Source organism: Ptychodera flava, chromosome 7, assembly GCF_041260155.1.
Source record: "Ptychodera flava strain L36383 chromosome 7, AS_Pfla_20210202, whole genome shotgun sequence".
NCBI classification, from domain to species: Eukaryota; Metazoa; Hemichordata; class Enteropneusta; family Ptychoderidae; genus Ptychodera; species Ptychodera flava.
The window spans coordinates 29,309,751-29,327,888 of NC_091934.1; the positions used below are offsets into that span (position 1 = coordinate 29,309,751).

Below are 18,138 nucleotides of genomic sequence, written 5' to 3' on the forward strand. Positions count from 1 at the left end.
AACCGTGCCTGTGTTTTTGCTTTGTTCCATTATTCAATAGAAACGATTGATTTATTTCATAGTTTCATCCCCTCAGCTATTTTCCATCTTCTTTCATGGAAAAAATCAATTTGTTTTCGTGCGGCTTTGGAACATCTTTATTACCATACATGTATATGTTATGTTTTCTTGGAGATTAAACAGCGTCCCTGCGAGCTGCGCATGACAAGGTCCTGAATATTTGATTTGATATAAGGGCAGTTTATTGTTTCCTGCAAGTTACAAATATCAAAACAAGAGAAACTTGACTCTGCTATGGATTTATCATATGAAGGAAAACTTCGACATAAGTGTTTTTTTGATGCGCCATTTAACGGATACATACCAGACTTTCCAATAATTTCCTTACTCTTTGTTCAACACTTTGCAACTATTTTACAAACTCTTTTGATAACATTTGTAAAAAAATTAATAATATGTATGAAAATAGAAAGCTAATGAATCAAGTAATTTACTATAATATATATATATATATATATATATATATATATATATATATATATATATATATATATATATATATATATATATATATATATATTCAGGAAATGCGATTTTCTACTACACCATATTTTACATTCAGCATCTTAAATTTAGGAGGAGGATAACCATAGACAATTCATCACTGTAATAGACATTGAGACAACACTTGGTAAAGAAAAACAATGATGAACTTTCTTGTTATACATGTTCTCTCCGCATGCAGCACCTAGAACTTTGGTTGTGGAACAGGGTCAAGTTTGAAAATCCTTTGTGATATAAAACAGAAGTTGAATGAATCCAACGTGAGCTACACAGCTAGAGATGTACACTGGTACTTGGCAGACACAATGCTTCCGCCTGGTGTCCAAACCGTGGTGAACAACACCACTACACAGCTGACCCTTGAGAATGTAGCAATCCAAGACAGTGGCAACTACTCCTGTGTGCTTGGAGCCTCTGCGCAGGAAAACATTGCCACGGCAATCACTCACCTTCAAGTCGGAAGTAAGTATTAAGTGCCTCTGTTGAGTGGACATGGGGGATGTTGCTTGATTGAGTGCTTGTCTTGGACAAGCTAAACTCAAATCAGACACTTCATCAACAGTCAGTTGAGTGACAATTTCCATTGTCAATTGAGTTTAAATGCAAATTTAACCTTTCATATATGAATCCCAACAATTAGCAATTTGATATGTGATCAGTGTTGAAGTGAAAAATTCAATCTAAGAATTCCATTCTAGTGTTTTTATTTATGATATGAGCATGAACAGTGAAACTTGTCAAATTTCCCAAAGCTAAGTCTAGGATATTTCTTTGTGATTTAAGTCTCATGAACCTAAAACACCAGTCAGCATCAGCTATTTGACTGAAATTTCTCACTCAGGCTCAGGAAAGAACTTAACTTTGATGGCATGGTGGCTCATTATGGGGTAACAACCACTTCAAGTAATTGGTTGAACCAAATACCAAATGTTAGTGCAGGGAATGTTAACAAAACATCAGTGACAACTTGTTGGTCAAAAGATGATTTTTTTTTCATATCTGTATAAAGTGCCTAATACTTTTCATATTTGGTAAACATGTTCTTACAGATAAACTTATTCAGAGTTTAAGGATGTACAAAATTAATAAAGGAAAAATTTTAATATTAAAATGTTTGGAGCCAATTTTCTGATTATATTGTGCATCATTCCCTCTCAAACTACATGCCTGATTGCTTTCAAAGTGTGAAGGCATGTTGCTTCTGTTAATTTTATTTAGAGATCTTTTATGAGGGTCATATAAATAATTTTTTCAGGTTTACAGGTCAATATGAGATTATTTTATGAATAATTACTGGAACAGCTGTTTGTCATACATGTAGTTTTTGGTTGTTATGAGCTCTCCACTGATTGAGTGTTTTCCAGATGATTTTTTGTCGTAAAATACATTACGATTCCAAATATCATCACGCCAGTTCTGTAGATTTTTGAGATACTGAATCAGATATCGTATTGTATGACAAATCACAGCTATAACAGAATTGGTTGCCAAGCCACTTTTCTCACATTTGAGCCATGGAATTTTGGTGTGTACACACTGCAAAATATTCTACACGCCATTAACTGTGCAGGGATTTTGATAAAAATCACCTGCGCTTAGTTTCAAGGGTACATCTCTCTGTACTTAAAAATTCAAAAGAAAGGGAAAAGAAAACATTTTACAAGATATTCTAGAAACTTACAGTTTTGCTACATGAACAGACTGCTGCCTCCTTTCATGCCAATATCAACAATATTGTTAATATGCAATGGTTATCTTCGTCGAGAGTGGTATCCTTGGTAATGGAATTGGATTACTGTGTCTCCACAGCAAAACCGGGCATTGTGAATTTTACCTGCGTCTGCTACAACATGGGAGATATGTGGTGCACTTGGGAGCCAATAGACAGTTATCTACCCACCACCTACGAATTTACCTGGAGACTATAGTAAGTACACATATTTATGAACTGTTTTTTAATTGCGCTGAAAAGTTTAATTTACATTCAGATGACAGCTAGGTGTGTGATATGATAGATAGAATGAGCACTGCACCTCAGCAACAAGAGGTGAGTTTCATCAAAATTGAATTTCCACACATGACTTTTGATATTTAGAATTATACTACTTAGTCTACAAAATGTTCAACAGGTGTTCATTTTAAAGACATCTTCATTGATTGTCCAACCTGTATGAGGTAGTCATTGGATCTGTAATTAGGGGCCCAAGCCTATCGACTGGGTCCCTATTTGTTTCGCCGGGTTTGTCTTTCTTCTTCTTCTTCTTCTTCTTCTTCTTCCGTCAACTCTTTACCAGCTTAGAATTGGAAAACACTGCATGTACACTTCCCAAACTTGGCACAGTGATCAGGGCCAATGAGAGGTGGTGCACTTAACCCTTGAATTTTTAATTAGTCACGTGACCTGGTAGCCATATCTGATTTTATGAAAACCTAAAAGCGGCTTTTCCCTGTGACTTACTGGGGTCAGGTCAATTTGAAATTTGGTGTGTAGTAAGCACATCCTCTGTTCTTTATTTTCATATTTTCAAAAAAATGCAATTTCTATAAAAATCTTAAACTCCAGAACCAAGAGATCATTTGAATTCAAATTTTACACGATGTTATCATTGGAAATACTATCAAGTTTGCGAAAGGCATTTGGATTAGTCATGTGGTTTGGCCGCCATATTGGATTTTCAATTTAATCTTTAAAATCTTAAGCTCCAGAAGCAACAGACCATTTGAATGGAAACTTTACATATGTTATTACTTGTAAGAGTACTATCGAGTTTGCGAAAGTCATTTCGATTGGTTGTGTGGTTTGGCCACCATATTGGATTATTTGTAAAATCCAATTTAATCTATAAAAATCTTAAACATTAGAAGCAGAACATTATTATAACTTAAATTTTACGCATGTCATCACTGTTGTGAGTACTATAAAATTTGTGAAGGTCATATAGATTGGTCACTTTGTTTGGCGGCCGTATTGGTTTTTGCTAAAAACCTACAATTACCAGCAAATAATATTCAAAAATCTACACCTCCAAACCAACACACCATTTAAACTGATATTTTGCGTGTATCATCCTTAGTGTACCAGTAGGTACTTTCAAGTTTGATATGGATCAGTCACATGGTGTGGCGGCCATAATGGATTTCCTAAAATTACTTTGGTTGCCATATTGGATTTCGAAAAAACCCAGTTAACCTTCATAAACTGCTTCATCAGAACCAATGCACCATTTTAACTGAACTTTTACTCGTACCATCCTTAGTTTGAGTGCTATCAAGTGTGCAAAAGCACATTTGGATATAAATGTGATATGGTGGCCATATTTATTTTCACAAATACATACAATAACCACAAGACGATATTCAAAAATCCCCTTTATAGGCGAGCGGCGAATCCCAAAAAGGGCCTTATTTTAGGAGTTTAATGTACCCACCTTACATACGGCCACATCATACGTCATTTGAAAGCTTATTATCTCTACTTTAAGAAAATTGACGATGTGGAGCTGCCAAGTAGGGCCATAACCTCCTAATTTGCATAATTAACAAGGGTACCCAATTTGCATAAATGCGATATAATATTTGAAATTTATTGTTAACTTCTCTAACGATACGTTTAAACTATCGAGTGATATATCAAATGAAAGGTCTTTCCATGTAAAATACAAAATAGATATTCAAAGAGATATTTAAATTGATTATACTGAAATATTTTCATGTTTATATGGAAAACAATATTTTCCCCTTTTGAATAACAATATTTTAAAAAAATTAACACATACAGCCACAACACACAGCCACATCATACGTCATTTGAAAGCTTATTATCTCTACTTCACGAAAATTGACAATTTGGAGCTACTAAATCGGGCCATAACCCCCTAATTTGCATAATAAACACGCATACCCAATTTGCATAAATGCGATATAGTATTATAAATTTATAGTTAACTTTTTTAAACATACGTTTAAACTATCGAGTGATATATCAAATGAAAGGTAGTTACATGTACGGTAGAATACAAATGAATATTCAAGAGATATTGGAATTGATTACACTGAAATATTTTCATATTTATAAGGAAAATATATTTTCCCCTTTAGAATAACAATATTTTAAAAATGTTAACACATAGAGTCCTATCATACAGCCACATCATACGTCATTTGAAAGCTTATTATATCTATTTGAAGAAAATTGACAATGTGGAGCTATCAAGGAAGGCCGTACCCCTTTATTTCTATAAATTACACTGATAAGCAATTTGCAGAAATGAGATATGAAATTAGAAAATTCATTGTTAACTATTCTAAACACACTTTTACACTATCGAGTGATATATGGTCTGTGGTAATGGTATTTGCATGTAAAACACAAAATTGATATCAAAAGTGATATTTAAATTAATTTACGGAAATATATTCATATTTCTGTCGAAATAAATATTTCGTCTTTTTAATAATGGTATTTTAAAAAATTAACTAAAATATCAATGCAACAAAAAGATCCACACGAACGACACTATTGTAGTTGTTGAAATGTAGCTCTGTAGCTGAAACAATGTGTCAGAGTAAGCTGCAGTCAAAGTAATGGCATGATTCATGATCCAAATCATTCATGTCATTTCCAGTAAATCTAGTAATTGTAGGAATTCATCATCCAGCATTGTCATGAGTAAAAGGGTTGCCACAGTTATCGCTGCCTTGGCAGGAACAAAGGTCTGTGCAGGGAAGATTAATTCGACAGCAGACACAATTGGTGACATGTAATAAGAGAAAGCAGCTCCGCAAATCGTTCATATCTTAGTTGTTTGAATTTTGTGTATGGTACATATGTAAATTGTAAGTGTATATTTTGTTATGTTTGGCCGTTTTATGTATAGTGTTGATTTGCCATGGCGAGACGTAACCCTAATCTACGTGTTCTGCCCTATGGGGTAGCAAGACTAATGTGACACTGCGATATCCTTTGATGCTACCTTTCGAGAATAGAGTTGTCTTCATCAGTCCTTCATTTTTTGGTGAAACATGTGCACTGATTGAATGATTGTAGGTGGTACCAATCGAGTTGTTCCACTGAAGTTCAGTTTGTTCAAGTACGGAAGCTAGAATGTGTACTGTTCGTTCAGGCTGTATTTGTGTACGCTCATTTGAATCGGAGATCGGACTGTTGTAGTTTTTGTGAAGTTTGGCATCATCGTAACGCTTATATTTCCGTTTCTTATGTATGTGATTAGGCTACGCTCACAAATAACGGTGAGAGGCAGAGGAATTCGGGTTGGATTCGAAAATTTTGGGAGATTGTAGAGGGGTACTTGGAGATTTTGATCTGCAAATAGGGGACCTGAAAATGTTTTGGTTCCCTTTTACTATTTACGATTCCAAGGTTTTGAAAATTTAATAACATTTAAATGTCATCCGATTGTCCAAAGTTAATAATAATTAAACAAGATTTAGAATCGTTTGGTCGCATTTCATTACTTTTATCTAGAAAATATCTTGTATTCTCTATTGCCTTGTTGTTGCATGATTGTTCTAATGTATCGTAATGTTTCGCGTTTAACAAGGCCCTTGAATGTTGCCGTTTGGTTTCGTGAACCGCAATGTATCTGTTGGTTTTGTGTGTGTGTTTGCAGTCGAGAATGTTCTCTTTGTTCCACCGATGACCTTTATAGATAATGAGGTCTAACGATATGATTTCTTGAGAAGAGCTTTCGAAAATTTGAAAGTATGATGCATTTGTTCATGTTTGATATGAATTCATTAAGCTCGTGTTGAGTTCAAATGAGAAGTATACATCGTTTCTGAATGTCAGTCAGAGCGATATTTGTTCAGTGTGTTGCTGAATTATTCTCATTTAGTCTTGTGAAATGTAATGTCGGGAATTTCTGGTAAAACTGGAGATCTCGTACCGCACCCAAATACATGACGGTAAAATTCACTGTTGACTTGAAAGTGTTGTTTTTCAAGATTATTTTCAGCATAGCTATCATGTATTTTGTTGTTGGTTGTTTGATTATGCAATCATTTGATGATCTTTCCTGATTTAATGCTCTGTCGACAGATTCCATTGCTTCATTGTGCGTTGTATTAGTGTACATTGAAACAATGTCTAGTGTTACCAATGTCGCATTGGACGGAATTTTTATTGTCTCAATTTTCCGTGTAAAATCAGTCGTATCTTTGATGTATGTTGTTTATTTCTTCACGATTTATTTGAGAAAATAGTCAATGAATTTTGATCTGTGAAAGGTTGGACTGCATCATCCACTTATAATTGGGCGGCCCACGAACTTTCCTCGTGGGCGTCATTTTGTTCACTTGTATTTTTAGCATAAGGTACCAACTTGTAAGTGGTGCTAGTATTTTACTCTTAACTAGAATAATCGCCATGGCTAATTAACACTTTATATAAAACAGCCAAACATAATATACTCTGACAATATACACAATATCATACACAAAATGCAAACAACGAAGATATGAACGGTGTGTTGAGTTGCTTTTCCTTCTATTGAACCACTCTTTTTGGGAGTGAGATTTAGCCGAGCAGTTCTGTCTGTGGCCTCTCAGCTAGGTGACTGTTGCCGTATGTTGTGAGTTCGAATCCGATTGAAAACTAGCCGTATATAACAATAAATACGATAAATGAAATATGGTGCCTTCCATCTACATATTCAACATAACTGAACTGAAAATACAGATGTAACACAGATGTAGTAACCAATGATGTCTCCATCAAACAAGATTTCTAGAGAACTTGAAACAAAAATGACATCAACAATACAAAAGGGTCATTCAACACACAGCTATTTATAACAAATTTGGAACTAATTTGGGATAATTGGATGGTGAAGTAATGTCGGTTTAATTTGCAAATTTAAGCTCATCTGCTTTTCTTTTAACTTGTTTTTAAGAGTAACTTGTTATATTTCAACACTCAACTACAGAGCACAAAAAACGCTTAGAAAAATTGCAAAATATGAAGACCGAATTATCCCAAATTAGTTCCAATAGGTTTATGTATTCTTGTTGTTCACCTATATGCGAATTAGACAGGAAAATGTTCCAGTTTGCGTGTCCTTAATAAACAAAAAATCAATTGCAAAACAAATTCAGATATTTATCCCCATAACTTTAGCATTATTTGTTATTAGTACACAATATTTTGAATATAAAAACTAGTCAAGATGTTACGATTTAATTGAAATATTCATTAAGAATATTTTGAATACACGTTTGAAGTTCATGATTCTATTCTACATGTAAATACCTATCATTTGATATACCACTTGATAGTTGAAAAGTAAGTTTAGAGTACTTTACAATTGATTTTTGTAATTTTATATTGTATTCATGCAAATTAGGTACCCGTGTGCATTATGCAAATTAAATCATTACGGCCCTATTTGTCAGCTACATATCGTCATTTTTCATTAGGCAGAGATAATAGGCTTTCAAATAACGTTTGATGTGGTTGTGTGATGCGGTTCTATGTGTTAAAATTATTAAAATATCGTTATTAAAAAGAGGAAAGTATATTGTTCTACATTAGGTCGAAAAATTTTTAGTAAAATCATTTTAATATCTCTTTGGATATCCATTTTGTATTCTCCGTGCAAATACCTTTCATTTGATATATCACTCGATAATTTAAAGTATGTTTATAGTAGTTAATAAATTTCTAATTTTATATCGCATTTATGCAAATAGGGTACCCATGTAAATTATGCAAATTAAGGGCCACGTCCGTACTTGACAGCTCCACATTGTCAATTTTCTTGAAGTAGAGATAGTAAGCTTTCAAATAACGTACGATGATGCTGTAAGATTTGGCTTTTGTATTAATTTTTTTTAATATTTTTTTTGAAAAGGGGAAAATATTTTTTCAATATAAATATGACAATATTTCAGTAAAATGAATTTAAATATCTTTTTGGATGTCTTTTTAGTATTCTACATGCAAATACCTTTCATTTGATATATCACTCGATAGTTTAAAAGTATTTTTCGAGTAGTGAATAATAAATATCTAATATTAATCGCATTTATGCAAATTGGGTACCCGTGGGACTTATGCAAATTAGGGGCTACGGCCGTACTTGACAGCTAAATGTTGTCTATTTTCTTCAAGTAGAGATCGTAAGCTTTCAAATGATGTATAATGTGGCTGTATGATGTGGCTGTATGTGTTCAAATTTTTAAAATATTGTTATTCAAAAGGGTAAAATATTTTTTTCAGTATTAATATGAAAATATTTCAGTTAAACCATTTTAAATATCTTTTTGGATATCAATTTTGTATTCTACATGCAAATACCTTTCATTTGATATATCACTCAATAGTTTAAAAGTATGTTTATAGTAGTTAACAATGAATTTCCTAATTTTATATCACATTTATGCAAATTGGGTACCCATGTGAATTATGCAAATTAGGGGGTTATGGCCCTACTTGGCAGCTCCACATCGTCAATTTTCTTGAAGTAGAGATAATAAGCTTTCAAATGATGTATGATGTGGCTGTATGTAAGGTGGGTACATTAAGTGTGAAAAATAGGTGAGCCTGCCGCTCGCCTATTACAAGAACCAAAAGACCATTAAGGCTCAACTTTTGCACACAGTATCATCATGAAAGTAGTCCAGTCAAAATAGGGTTGGACCCACCACAAATTGCAACAGAAGTTTTTTCTTCAGAATTCATTTCAGAGAGGTACCCAGAACAACATATTAAAGTTTACTCGAATCCACCTGGGGAAATATGACTAATTTGCATAAATCAAATATGGCGGCCAACCATCCGACAAAATAACATAATTGGCTATATATCACATGTTAAACAAGCTATTTCAGTGATTTCAAAGTCAGACACAAGGAATTGGGCTCAGAGTATCATTTTGGAGGTATAATGTTTCATATAGGCACTTCATTAATTTGCATAATTACAATATGGCGGCCAACATTCCTACAAAAGACATTTTTGGTCTCATACCACGTATTAAACAAGTTATTTCAGTTAAAAGTTATTTCTTAGGCATGAACAACGATTTTCAAGATGCAATGATTTGCATAGGTAATTTGGTAACTTGCATAAATCCAATATATTGGACAACATTCCTGCAAAGGACATTGTTGATCATATACCACGCATTAAACAAGCTATATCAGTGATTTTAAAGTTTTAATATTTTTCTTGGGTCCGAAGAAACACTTTTAGTGGCTCAATTTTTACAAAGGCCCTTTGATAATTTGCATAAATTAAATATGGCTGCCATATTAATGCCCCATGGCGTAATAGCTTCTAATATAAATAAGGGTTTGGTATAGTTTTTAGCACTAGGAAACTATCAAGAAGAAACTGTTAAGTCCTTGGATATTCATTTTCAAAATTTTGATTTTTCCGTATATGATGTCTCTTAATGATCGTTTGTTTTCTGAATAATATATTCTCTTTCTTAATACGGTATAACATTGGATTCATCTGTGTACGGTATTTTCATAATTTGTAAGGGTGTTTAACACTGTACAGTGTCAAAACATGTAATCTGTAATGTTTACTGTTAAAAAAAGACGTGTTCAAAATCTTTAGTTTTTAATTTAGACTGACCCACCTTCTTATGGATGAGTGCATCTTTATAAGATCCCCTAGATGATAGGCAAGAAGTCATCACACATAACAGCAAAAATACAATAAACACAACAAATCTAAAAAACAGAAAAAATGATATGACCAAAATAAAAAATGCCATAATACACACAAATTGAAACTTAGCACTATTGCAAACAATGTCAGATTCATAAAAACTTAATGGACACACAAACTCAAAAAATCTGAAAACTGCATGCTTTAGCAAAGGCTTACAATTAATCCAAACACAGAATCCTACTACTACACAATACAAACAAGTACATCTTAGTCATTTTTCCAAGTGTCATTTTTCCAGATTTACATGTTTGTATCGTGTAACAGTTGGATTCTGTTGGGCTAATGAGTTGTTTGAATTAATTTTAAGTCTTTGCTAAGCATGCAATTTTCAATTTTTGTGAGTTTGTGTGTTGATCAAGTTTTTAAGAGTCTGACATTGATTGCATCAGCGCTAAGTTTTAATTTGTCTGTATTGTGGCATGTGTTATTTTTGGTCACATTATTTTATTTTCCTGTGTTTTCATTATCTTTGTTGTGTTTATTGTATTTTTGCTGTTTTATGTGATGACTTCTTGCCTATGGTCTAGGGGGATGTACCAAAGATGCGCTCGTCCATAAGGAGGGGGTTCAGTCTAAATTATAAACTAAAGATTTTGTACACGACTTTTTTAAAACAGTAAACATTACAGATAACATGTTTTAACACTGTAGAGTATAAAAAACCTATAAAAATCACAAATGATGCCGTACACAGATGAATCCAATGTTATATTCAGAAAGAGATTATTATTAGATGACTAACAGTCATTAACGGTTGTCATATTTAGAAAAATCGCAAAATAATTAAGATTGCATGATTATCTTACATCTCAATAGTAAACGCCTATCAACATATATGTATTTTAATCCGTTCGGAAGTCATATATGTAAGTCTACCAAATTTGCTTTAACATTCTTTTAAAAATACAATATGTTTATGGAGTATTTTAACGAATTCAGTTATTAAAATAATCTTTTATTTGTAAATGGATCATTATTGTAAGTAAATTTATAGTTTATATTCCACATTTTTAAGAATAAATGTTCCAGAACTTAAGGTTGAGGTGCACGTTGCCAACACAGTTTTTTCGAAGGAATATTTCTGATCTAAGATGACAAGGAAAACGTAGAAACTATTTCACTTGAAACAAGAGTATATCCTTATTCTAAAATGGCTTGTTCTGAACAACTGACACTCAAAAATTGCTTAAAATCATGGTTAAAAATGGAAGAATTTTAGTGAAAAACAAAATACTATTAGTTGTTTTGTAATATAGCATTTAAAAACATAACGTGAAAATTTCAGAAAATTTGAACCAGCCAGACTAGAGTTATATTCTTTGGAAATCTTGAAATTCGGATAAAAGGGAAGCAGGAAATCGGTTGATTAGCATACATTTGCATACATTAACCCTTCTATATCATGCAACTTACGACTGCTTGCCAAGCTAAAAGGTGAACCTAACCAATTTTTAATCTTGGGTTAAAATTAATCAAAATTGTATATATGAATGTTTGCAAACTAATTATTTCGAGCAAATACGCTGCGTTGGGTGCAGTGCCCTCTAAACAGTTTTTTCTTGATATTCCTATTGCTAAACACTCTACAAGCTATTTGGGCATTAATTTGGTAGCCATATTTCATTTCTGAACATTATCTAAGTGTGTTTTAAAAACATTGAACCGCAAAAGGTGTTTCTTCATGCTCAAGAAATATATGGCTGAAATAGATTGTTCAATACATGATATATGACAGAAAATGTCTTTTGTAGGTATATTGGCCGGCCTATTGGATTTATGCAAATTAACGAAGTACCTATGTAAATCATTGCACCTCAAAATCATTTGTCCATGCCAAAGAAATATACTTTTAACTTTGAAATCACAGAAATAGCTTGTTTAACCCTTTGACTGCAGTAATTTTTTACACTAAAATTTTAATGCAATATTTTACCAATTTCTGTGATTATTTCTGTACGTGTTTTTCATTATTTTGGACCAAATGGATATCATATTTCAGCAGCTGCAGTTTTTTATGAAAATTTTTTCAAAAAGCAGAAAATTGACTGTTGTACATTTTATAAAAGTTGACAAAAATAGACTTTGGCCAAAGGGCCAATACGTGGTATATGACAGAAATGTCTTTTGCAGGTATGTTGGCAACCCTATTGGATTTATGCAAATTAAGGAAGTACCGTTGAAGTCATTTTATAAGACGCATCTGCATTATAACGCGCACCCTCCTTTGATTGAGTAGCATAGGATGAAATCCTTAAAATTTTTAAAAATGGAAAACGTATGCATTATAAGTCGCACCCCTTTTCCAGCACAGCTGTCACATTACCAGCCACCATTGAGGTCGGCTCTATTCATCAAAAGTTGAAATTTTGTTGTTCCTTGGGGTTCAATAAAATTGTATCACTTCACATGTTTCTCAACTATGGGCAACCACATCCTCCAAAAGAGAACTACCATAAGCAAACTCTTCTTTTAATTATCTTTGAAAGTTATTTATTCATAAAGGCAAAATTCTGTCAGTAGGCCCTCCCCCACTCCTCGAAAAAAAAATAATCTGAGAATTTCCATGTTATTAGTTGCATGCCCTCTTTAAAAATACAAAAAAGTACATATTATAAGTCACACCCCATCTCTTGAGAAATAATTCGTGTTCAAAATTTGCAACATCATAATAAAAGATGTGTCTTATAAAATGACTTTAACGGTACCTATGCAAATCATTGCATCTCGAAAATTGTTTATCCATGCCAAAGAAATATATTAAAACTTTGAAATTACAGAAATGGCTTGTTTAACCCTCTGACTGCTTTAATATTTTACACCAAAATTTTAATGCAATATTTTACCAATTTCAGTGAAAGTTGACAAAAATAGACTTTGGCTCCCAAAGGGTTAATACATTGTATATGACAGAAAATGTCTTCTGTAGGTATGTTGGCCACCATATTGGATTTATGCAAATTAACAAATTACCTATTCAAATCATTGCACCTTGAAAGTCGTTTGTCCATGCCTAAGAAATATAATTTTAACTTCAAAATCACTGAAATAGCTTGTTTTATACATGGTATATGACCGAAAATGTCTTTTGTAGGAATGTTGGCCGCCATATTGGAATTATGCAAATTACTGAAGTGACTATATGAAACATTATACCTCAAATATGATTACCTGAGTCAATAACTAGTGCCAGACTTTGAAATCACTGAAATAGCTTGTTTAATATGTGATATATGGCCAATTATGTTATTTTGTCGGATGGCTGTCGGCCATATTTGATTTATGCAAATTAGACATATTTCCCCAAGGTGGATACGAGTAAACTTTTAATATGTTGTTTCTGGGTACCTAATTAAAATGCATTCTGAAGAAAAAAATTGTGTTGCAATTTGTGCTAGGTTAGGTGCCAAAATCTCGTAGATTGACTGGACTAAAGTACTTTCAATCATGGTAACTGCTTGGGCCTCACCAACGCTGCTTGCAGCTGTAATATTTTTTTTAGTTTTTCACTCAGATGATTGAGAGTTGATTTTAAAATGTGGAATTGAAATCAAACAGCTGTGTGTTTACAGTTTGTGTTTTTGAAGTTCCCCAAAATAGGCATGCAGGCTAAGTCTTCGTCTGTGATCATTTGTTTCTTCACAGTTATGAACCAAGTTGGAAAGCCTGTCCGGATGACACTGAAAAAGGACCAAATTCATGTTTCTTTGATTTTTACGCTAACCAAGGGTCTGAGCATGTTATGAGAGTAAGTGCAACCAATGCACTGGGACAAATGGAGGAGGACAAACATTTTAACCCTGATTCAGATAGTAAGTGCACAAAAATCACCACTGTTGATACTTTTTAACATGCCTGTATTACATTTTGCTTCAAAGAGAAAACTAATTTGTCGCTTACAAACCGTGGCTGCCAGCATCATGAAAATTTTATCATGCATACATTTTACAAAGGTAGCAAAATCTTATTTTGGTGATGAGAGAAATTCGACTTGATTTACGATTGTTGTCGCAAGGATAACATTATCTTGACACTTTGGTTACAAATTATGTATGAAAGAAAATTCCAAGGGATGGAACATTTGATATTCAGGAAGGGGTAGAGTCTAGAAGATTGATGAGGTAGCATTACTTTTTACCAGATCCCTTGTACATTTTTTTACCCACTCCCACCTTTTCTTTTTATCAAGCCTTCTCCGTCTATTTTTTGTTGTGGACATTTGCTTATGTATTTAGGATCTGCTTGTCCCATTGCTGTAGAAGTTGATATGCATGTTCCTAAAGATGACCTCCAGTACCTAAGTTGCAGACCTTATTTGCTTTTGTCACTCTTGTTTTTCCTGGTTTAAATATTTCTCGAATGGACCAATTCAAACCGAATGTGAGCACACTGTCCTTGACGGTATTTTTGTATATTTTCAATTTTTATCTTGGCTTCGTTGTGGAACATATTGAATCATCGCCGCGGACATGTAGGCACTAGGCCGTTGTGCAACATTCAGCGGCCAAATTATTGTTTCGAAGCAAACAGTTCTATCACAGAAACACCACCGATTCTCTCTAGCAAAGTTGCATTAGATATTCAGTAAAATGTCACATAACGTTAAAAGTGTGACGGGGTCGAAGTGACTTGGGTACCGTGGTCGACCAAAACCAGTGTGAATTACTGGGGTCGAAGCGGACAGCAGTCGGAATGACGTGTTCCCCAAGCGAGCTACCTTCAGAAGTCTGTTTCGTCGCAAAAAACGTCAACTTCTAAAACCCGTTATTCTCAGCATCACAAACATATATAATATACGCCTCTGGTATTATAGCAGCAAATAGTTATATTTGAGCGCACCGTAAATGGGATCCTCGGTTTTTTTTGCGAACCCGGAAATGTGTCTTGCTAAATGCATTTCCTACCCATAGCGAGGGAAACTGCCCACGTTCCCATGCACCTTTTTTCAATGCCAGTGCAACGCTATTTGTGCAAAATTTGTGGTGATATGCTCCCGTGTGATGGAAAACCTCTCTTATTCTAACAATAACGTAGTTGACTTTGGACTTCGATTTCGTAAATGTGATGTCCTTGCAGTACGTGAGTTTGGGTTGGCGCGCTTATAATGCAATCTTCGCCCGCATAAGGCATAAGACCACTAGAAAGATTGCAAGAAACCCGTATTTCAACTCTGTTGTCATTTTTAGTTGCCTTCACTGCTTATCGGAGAGGTTTTTCCAGGATTGGAAGCCGTGGGAATGTAAATCTATATCTTTCTCTGTACTACGCCCTTATAGATCGCCTCTAACTCCTGAAAACAACGGTAGAAATCAAAACCACGCGGTCCATTTGCAAGCAAAGAGTTCAAAGATCATTTTCCGCATGCGGGAAAATTTGGCCGCTGATAATTTTTTTCGTCTCAAAGCGTTAAAGTTGAGTATGCGAAATCTGTGTTGCTTGAAGCCTTTTTTTTGCCAAAGACCTAAAGTGGGCCACCTGATTGGCCCAAACGATGACATAGGTTACATTGAATATACAATGATATAATGTTATCGAAAGTCATTAACTAGTTTTATTTCAGCCAATTTCTTATTTGCATATGTAAGGAACATTTCTAATTAGCAGGGCTCCCGCTACCTATTCGCCAATTCGCCAATGCGAAAGAAAGTTAAAAATTGCTACAAAAATTCCTGTTTGGCTAATGTAGTGGCTATTGAATTCTTCAACAGAAAACTACACCTAACAATAAAATGTTGTGAGATGTTGAAACAGTTTACCCTCCTTCCTACAAAGTTGCAATGTATTGAAACAGTTTAATCTCCTTTCTACAAAGTACCAAATTCCCTGGTACGTAAAACAAACACTGTAACTTGCTGTTCGATACTACAATACATCATGAACGTAACATCCATGAATACACTGAGGCCTGCTTTACCTCTGTGAGTCCTGGGTCGTCCTTGAGTCTATCAAAAGTTTTACCTACTTTGCTGTATCAAAATTTGGCCTGCAACTACTCAGTTTGATAGTAAAAACCATTATTTCAAAGCAAACTTTCGCAAACGGAGTCATAATACAAAAAAAAGGAGAAAAACTGAGGTTATCTGAAAGGTCAAGTCTAGGTCATCTCATCATGTGATGTCATGCATGAAGACCCCCTAATTACACAATTATGGTTCACAAGATTGGGAATTGGCAATAAATTTTTTGACCAAATGTCATGTGACCTCGATGACCTTTTACCTAAAATATACGTTTATATCAATAAATAAGTAACCACAAGTGCTATGTCCTCTATATTTAGTAGGATGGGAGACCTTATGACAACACATGCTTTACCTCATTAATTATGCACATATCTAATTCTAGGCAAGCGAATAGAGCTAGAGGTCTGATTTTTGGCATGTAGGGATTAATTAGCAATACAATTTTTTTTTCAAAATGTCATGTGACCTCGATGACCTTTGACCTTGATTATACATATATATGCATAACTCAGTAACCACAAGTTCTATACCCTCCAATTTTGATAGGATATTAGACCTTAAGATGTCACATCTTGTACCTCATTTATTATGCACATATGTATTTCTTGGCTGGCCAATACAGCTCGAGGTCTGATCTTTTTCCCGATTTAGAACCATAACTTAGACATGCCTCATGTGTTTCGAATTCGGAACAACGACATAGACCTATGTGCCCATAGATCTCAACATATACACTCTAGTGATACTTCTTAATGACCACCTTTCCCTGTCCCATCAAGACTAATACTCCTAGTACAAGTTGGGACTATGTCATTGTCAATGACTTGTTAATTACATATTTGATGAACTTTCGTAATTAGGGATATTTATCTGTGTTGACTTGACCAAAGTCGACAAAACTTGCCAAGTACATTAAAGATACTATGATACAAGATTATTGAAAGTCATTTGACATTTTTATTTCAGCCAATTCCCAATTTGCATATTTAATGAACCTTCCTAATTAGGGATATATACTGGCATTTACTTGATAAAAGTTGGCGAAACATGCTGTGTACATTGATCATTATACTAGGTTATAACAGTATTGAATATACGGCTAGTTTTCAATCGAGTTCGAACCCACAACACACGGCATCAGTCGCCTAGCGGAGAGGCCACAGAGAGAACCACACGGTTAAATCTCCACTCCCAAAAAGAGAGTGGTTCAATAGCTGGCCAAGTTGTTACATTTTTCTGACTGAGACCGCTCCACACGTTGTCGAGTTCGTGAAGCACTCACACACGCATGCTCACTATCACACATCGCACATACAAACTTTATCGAGGCGAAGAAACAAATTTCATCGCTTTAACTGGGCGAACGATAACCTCGGGGACAATTCTGTCCACCAGCAGAGTTACCAACCCAGGGTAGAAAAGACGGCTAGTTTTCAATCGGGTTCGAACCCACAACATACGGCATCAGTCGCCTAGCGGAGAGGCCACAGAGAGAACCACTCGGCTAAATCTCCACTCCCAAAAAAGAGTGGTTCAATAGCCGGCTAAGTTGTTACATTTTTCTGACTGAGACCGCTCCACACGTTGTAGAGTTCGTGAAGCACTCACACACGCATGCTCACTTATTGAAAGTCATTTTGCATTTTCATGTCAGCTAATTCATAATTTGCCTAGCTATAAGCTTTCGCGGTTTGGCATATAGAGCTTGAAGGACTTGACCAAAGGCAATTACACATGCTATACCGGTATTGTGATACAATGACAGTACTCAAAGAAATTGATTATTTTATTTCAGCTAATTACATATTTGAATACTTAATGACCTTTAGAATTGATCTGTGGTGAAATTCATTATGTGATAATAACACTTTCAATTAAGTTGCAAACATGTAGCAAAGGTTTCAACTTGCACAT

General features: G+C 34.3%; 1 protein-coding gene across 4 annotated transcripts in view; it reads left to right on the plus strand.

The window, feature by feature from the left end:
- LOC139137217 (interleukin-6 receptor subunit beta-like) overlaps positions 1-18,138 on the plus strand; it is a 214,714-nt gene that overhangs the window by 27,405 nt on the left and 169,171 nt on the right. For all 4 annotated transcript variants that reach the window (XM_070705206.1, XM_070705207.1, XM_070705205.1 and 1 more), the window contains exons 3-5: positions 746-1,026; positions 2,374-2,491; positions 13,907-14,073. In XM_070705206.1, coding sequence (XP_070561307.1) covers positions 870-1,026; positions 2,374-2,491; positions 13,907-14,073 — 442 coding nt within the window. In that variant the 5' untranslated portion in view covers positions 746-869. The remainder of the gene's footprint in view (positions 1-745; positions 1,027-2,373; positions 2,492-13,906; positions 14,074-18,138) is intronic.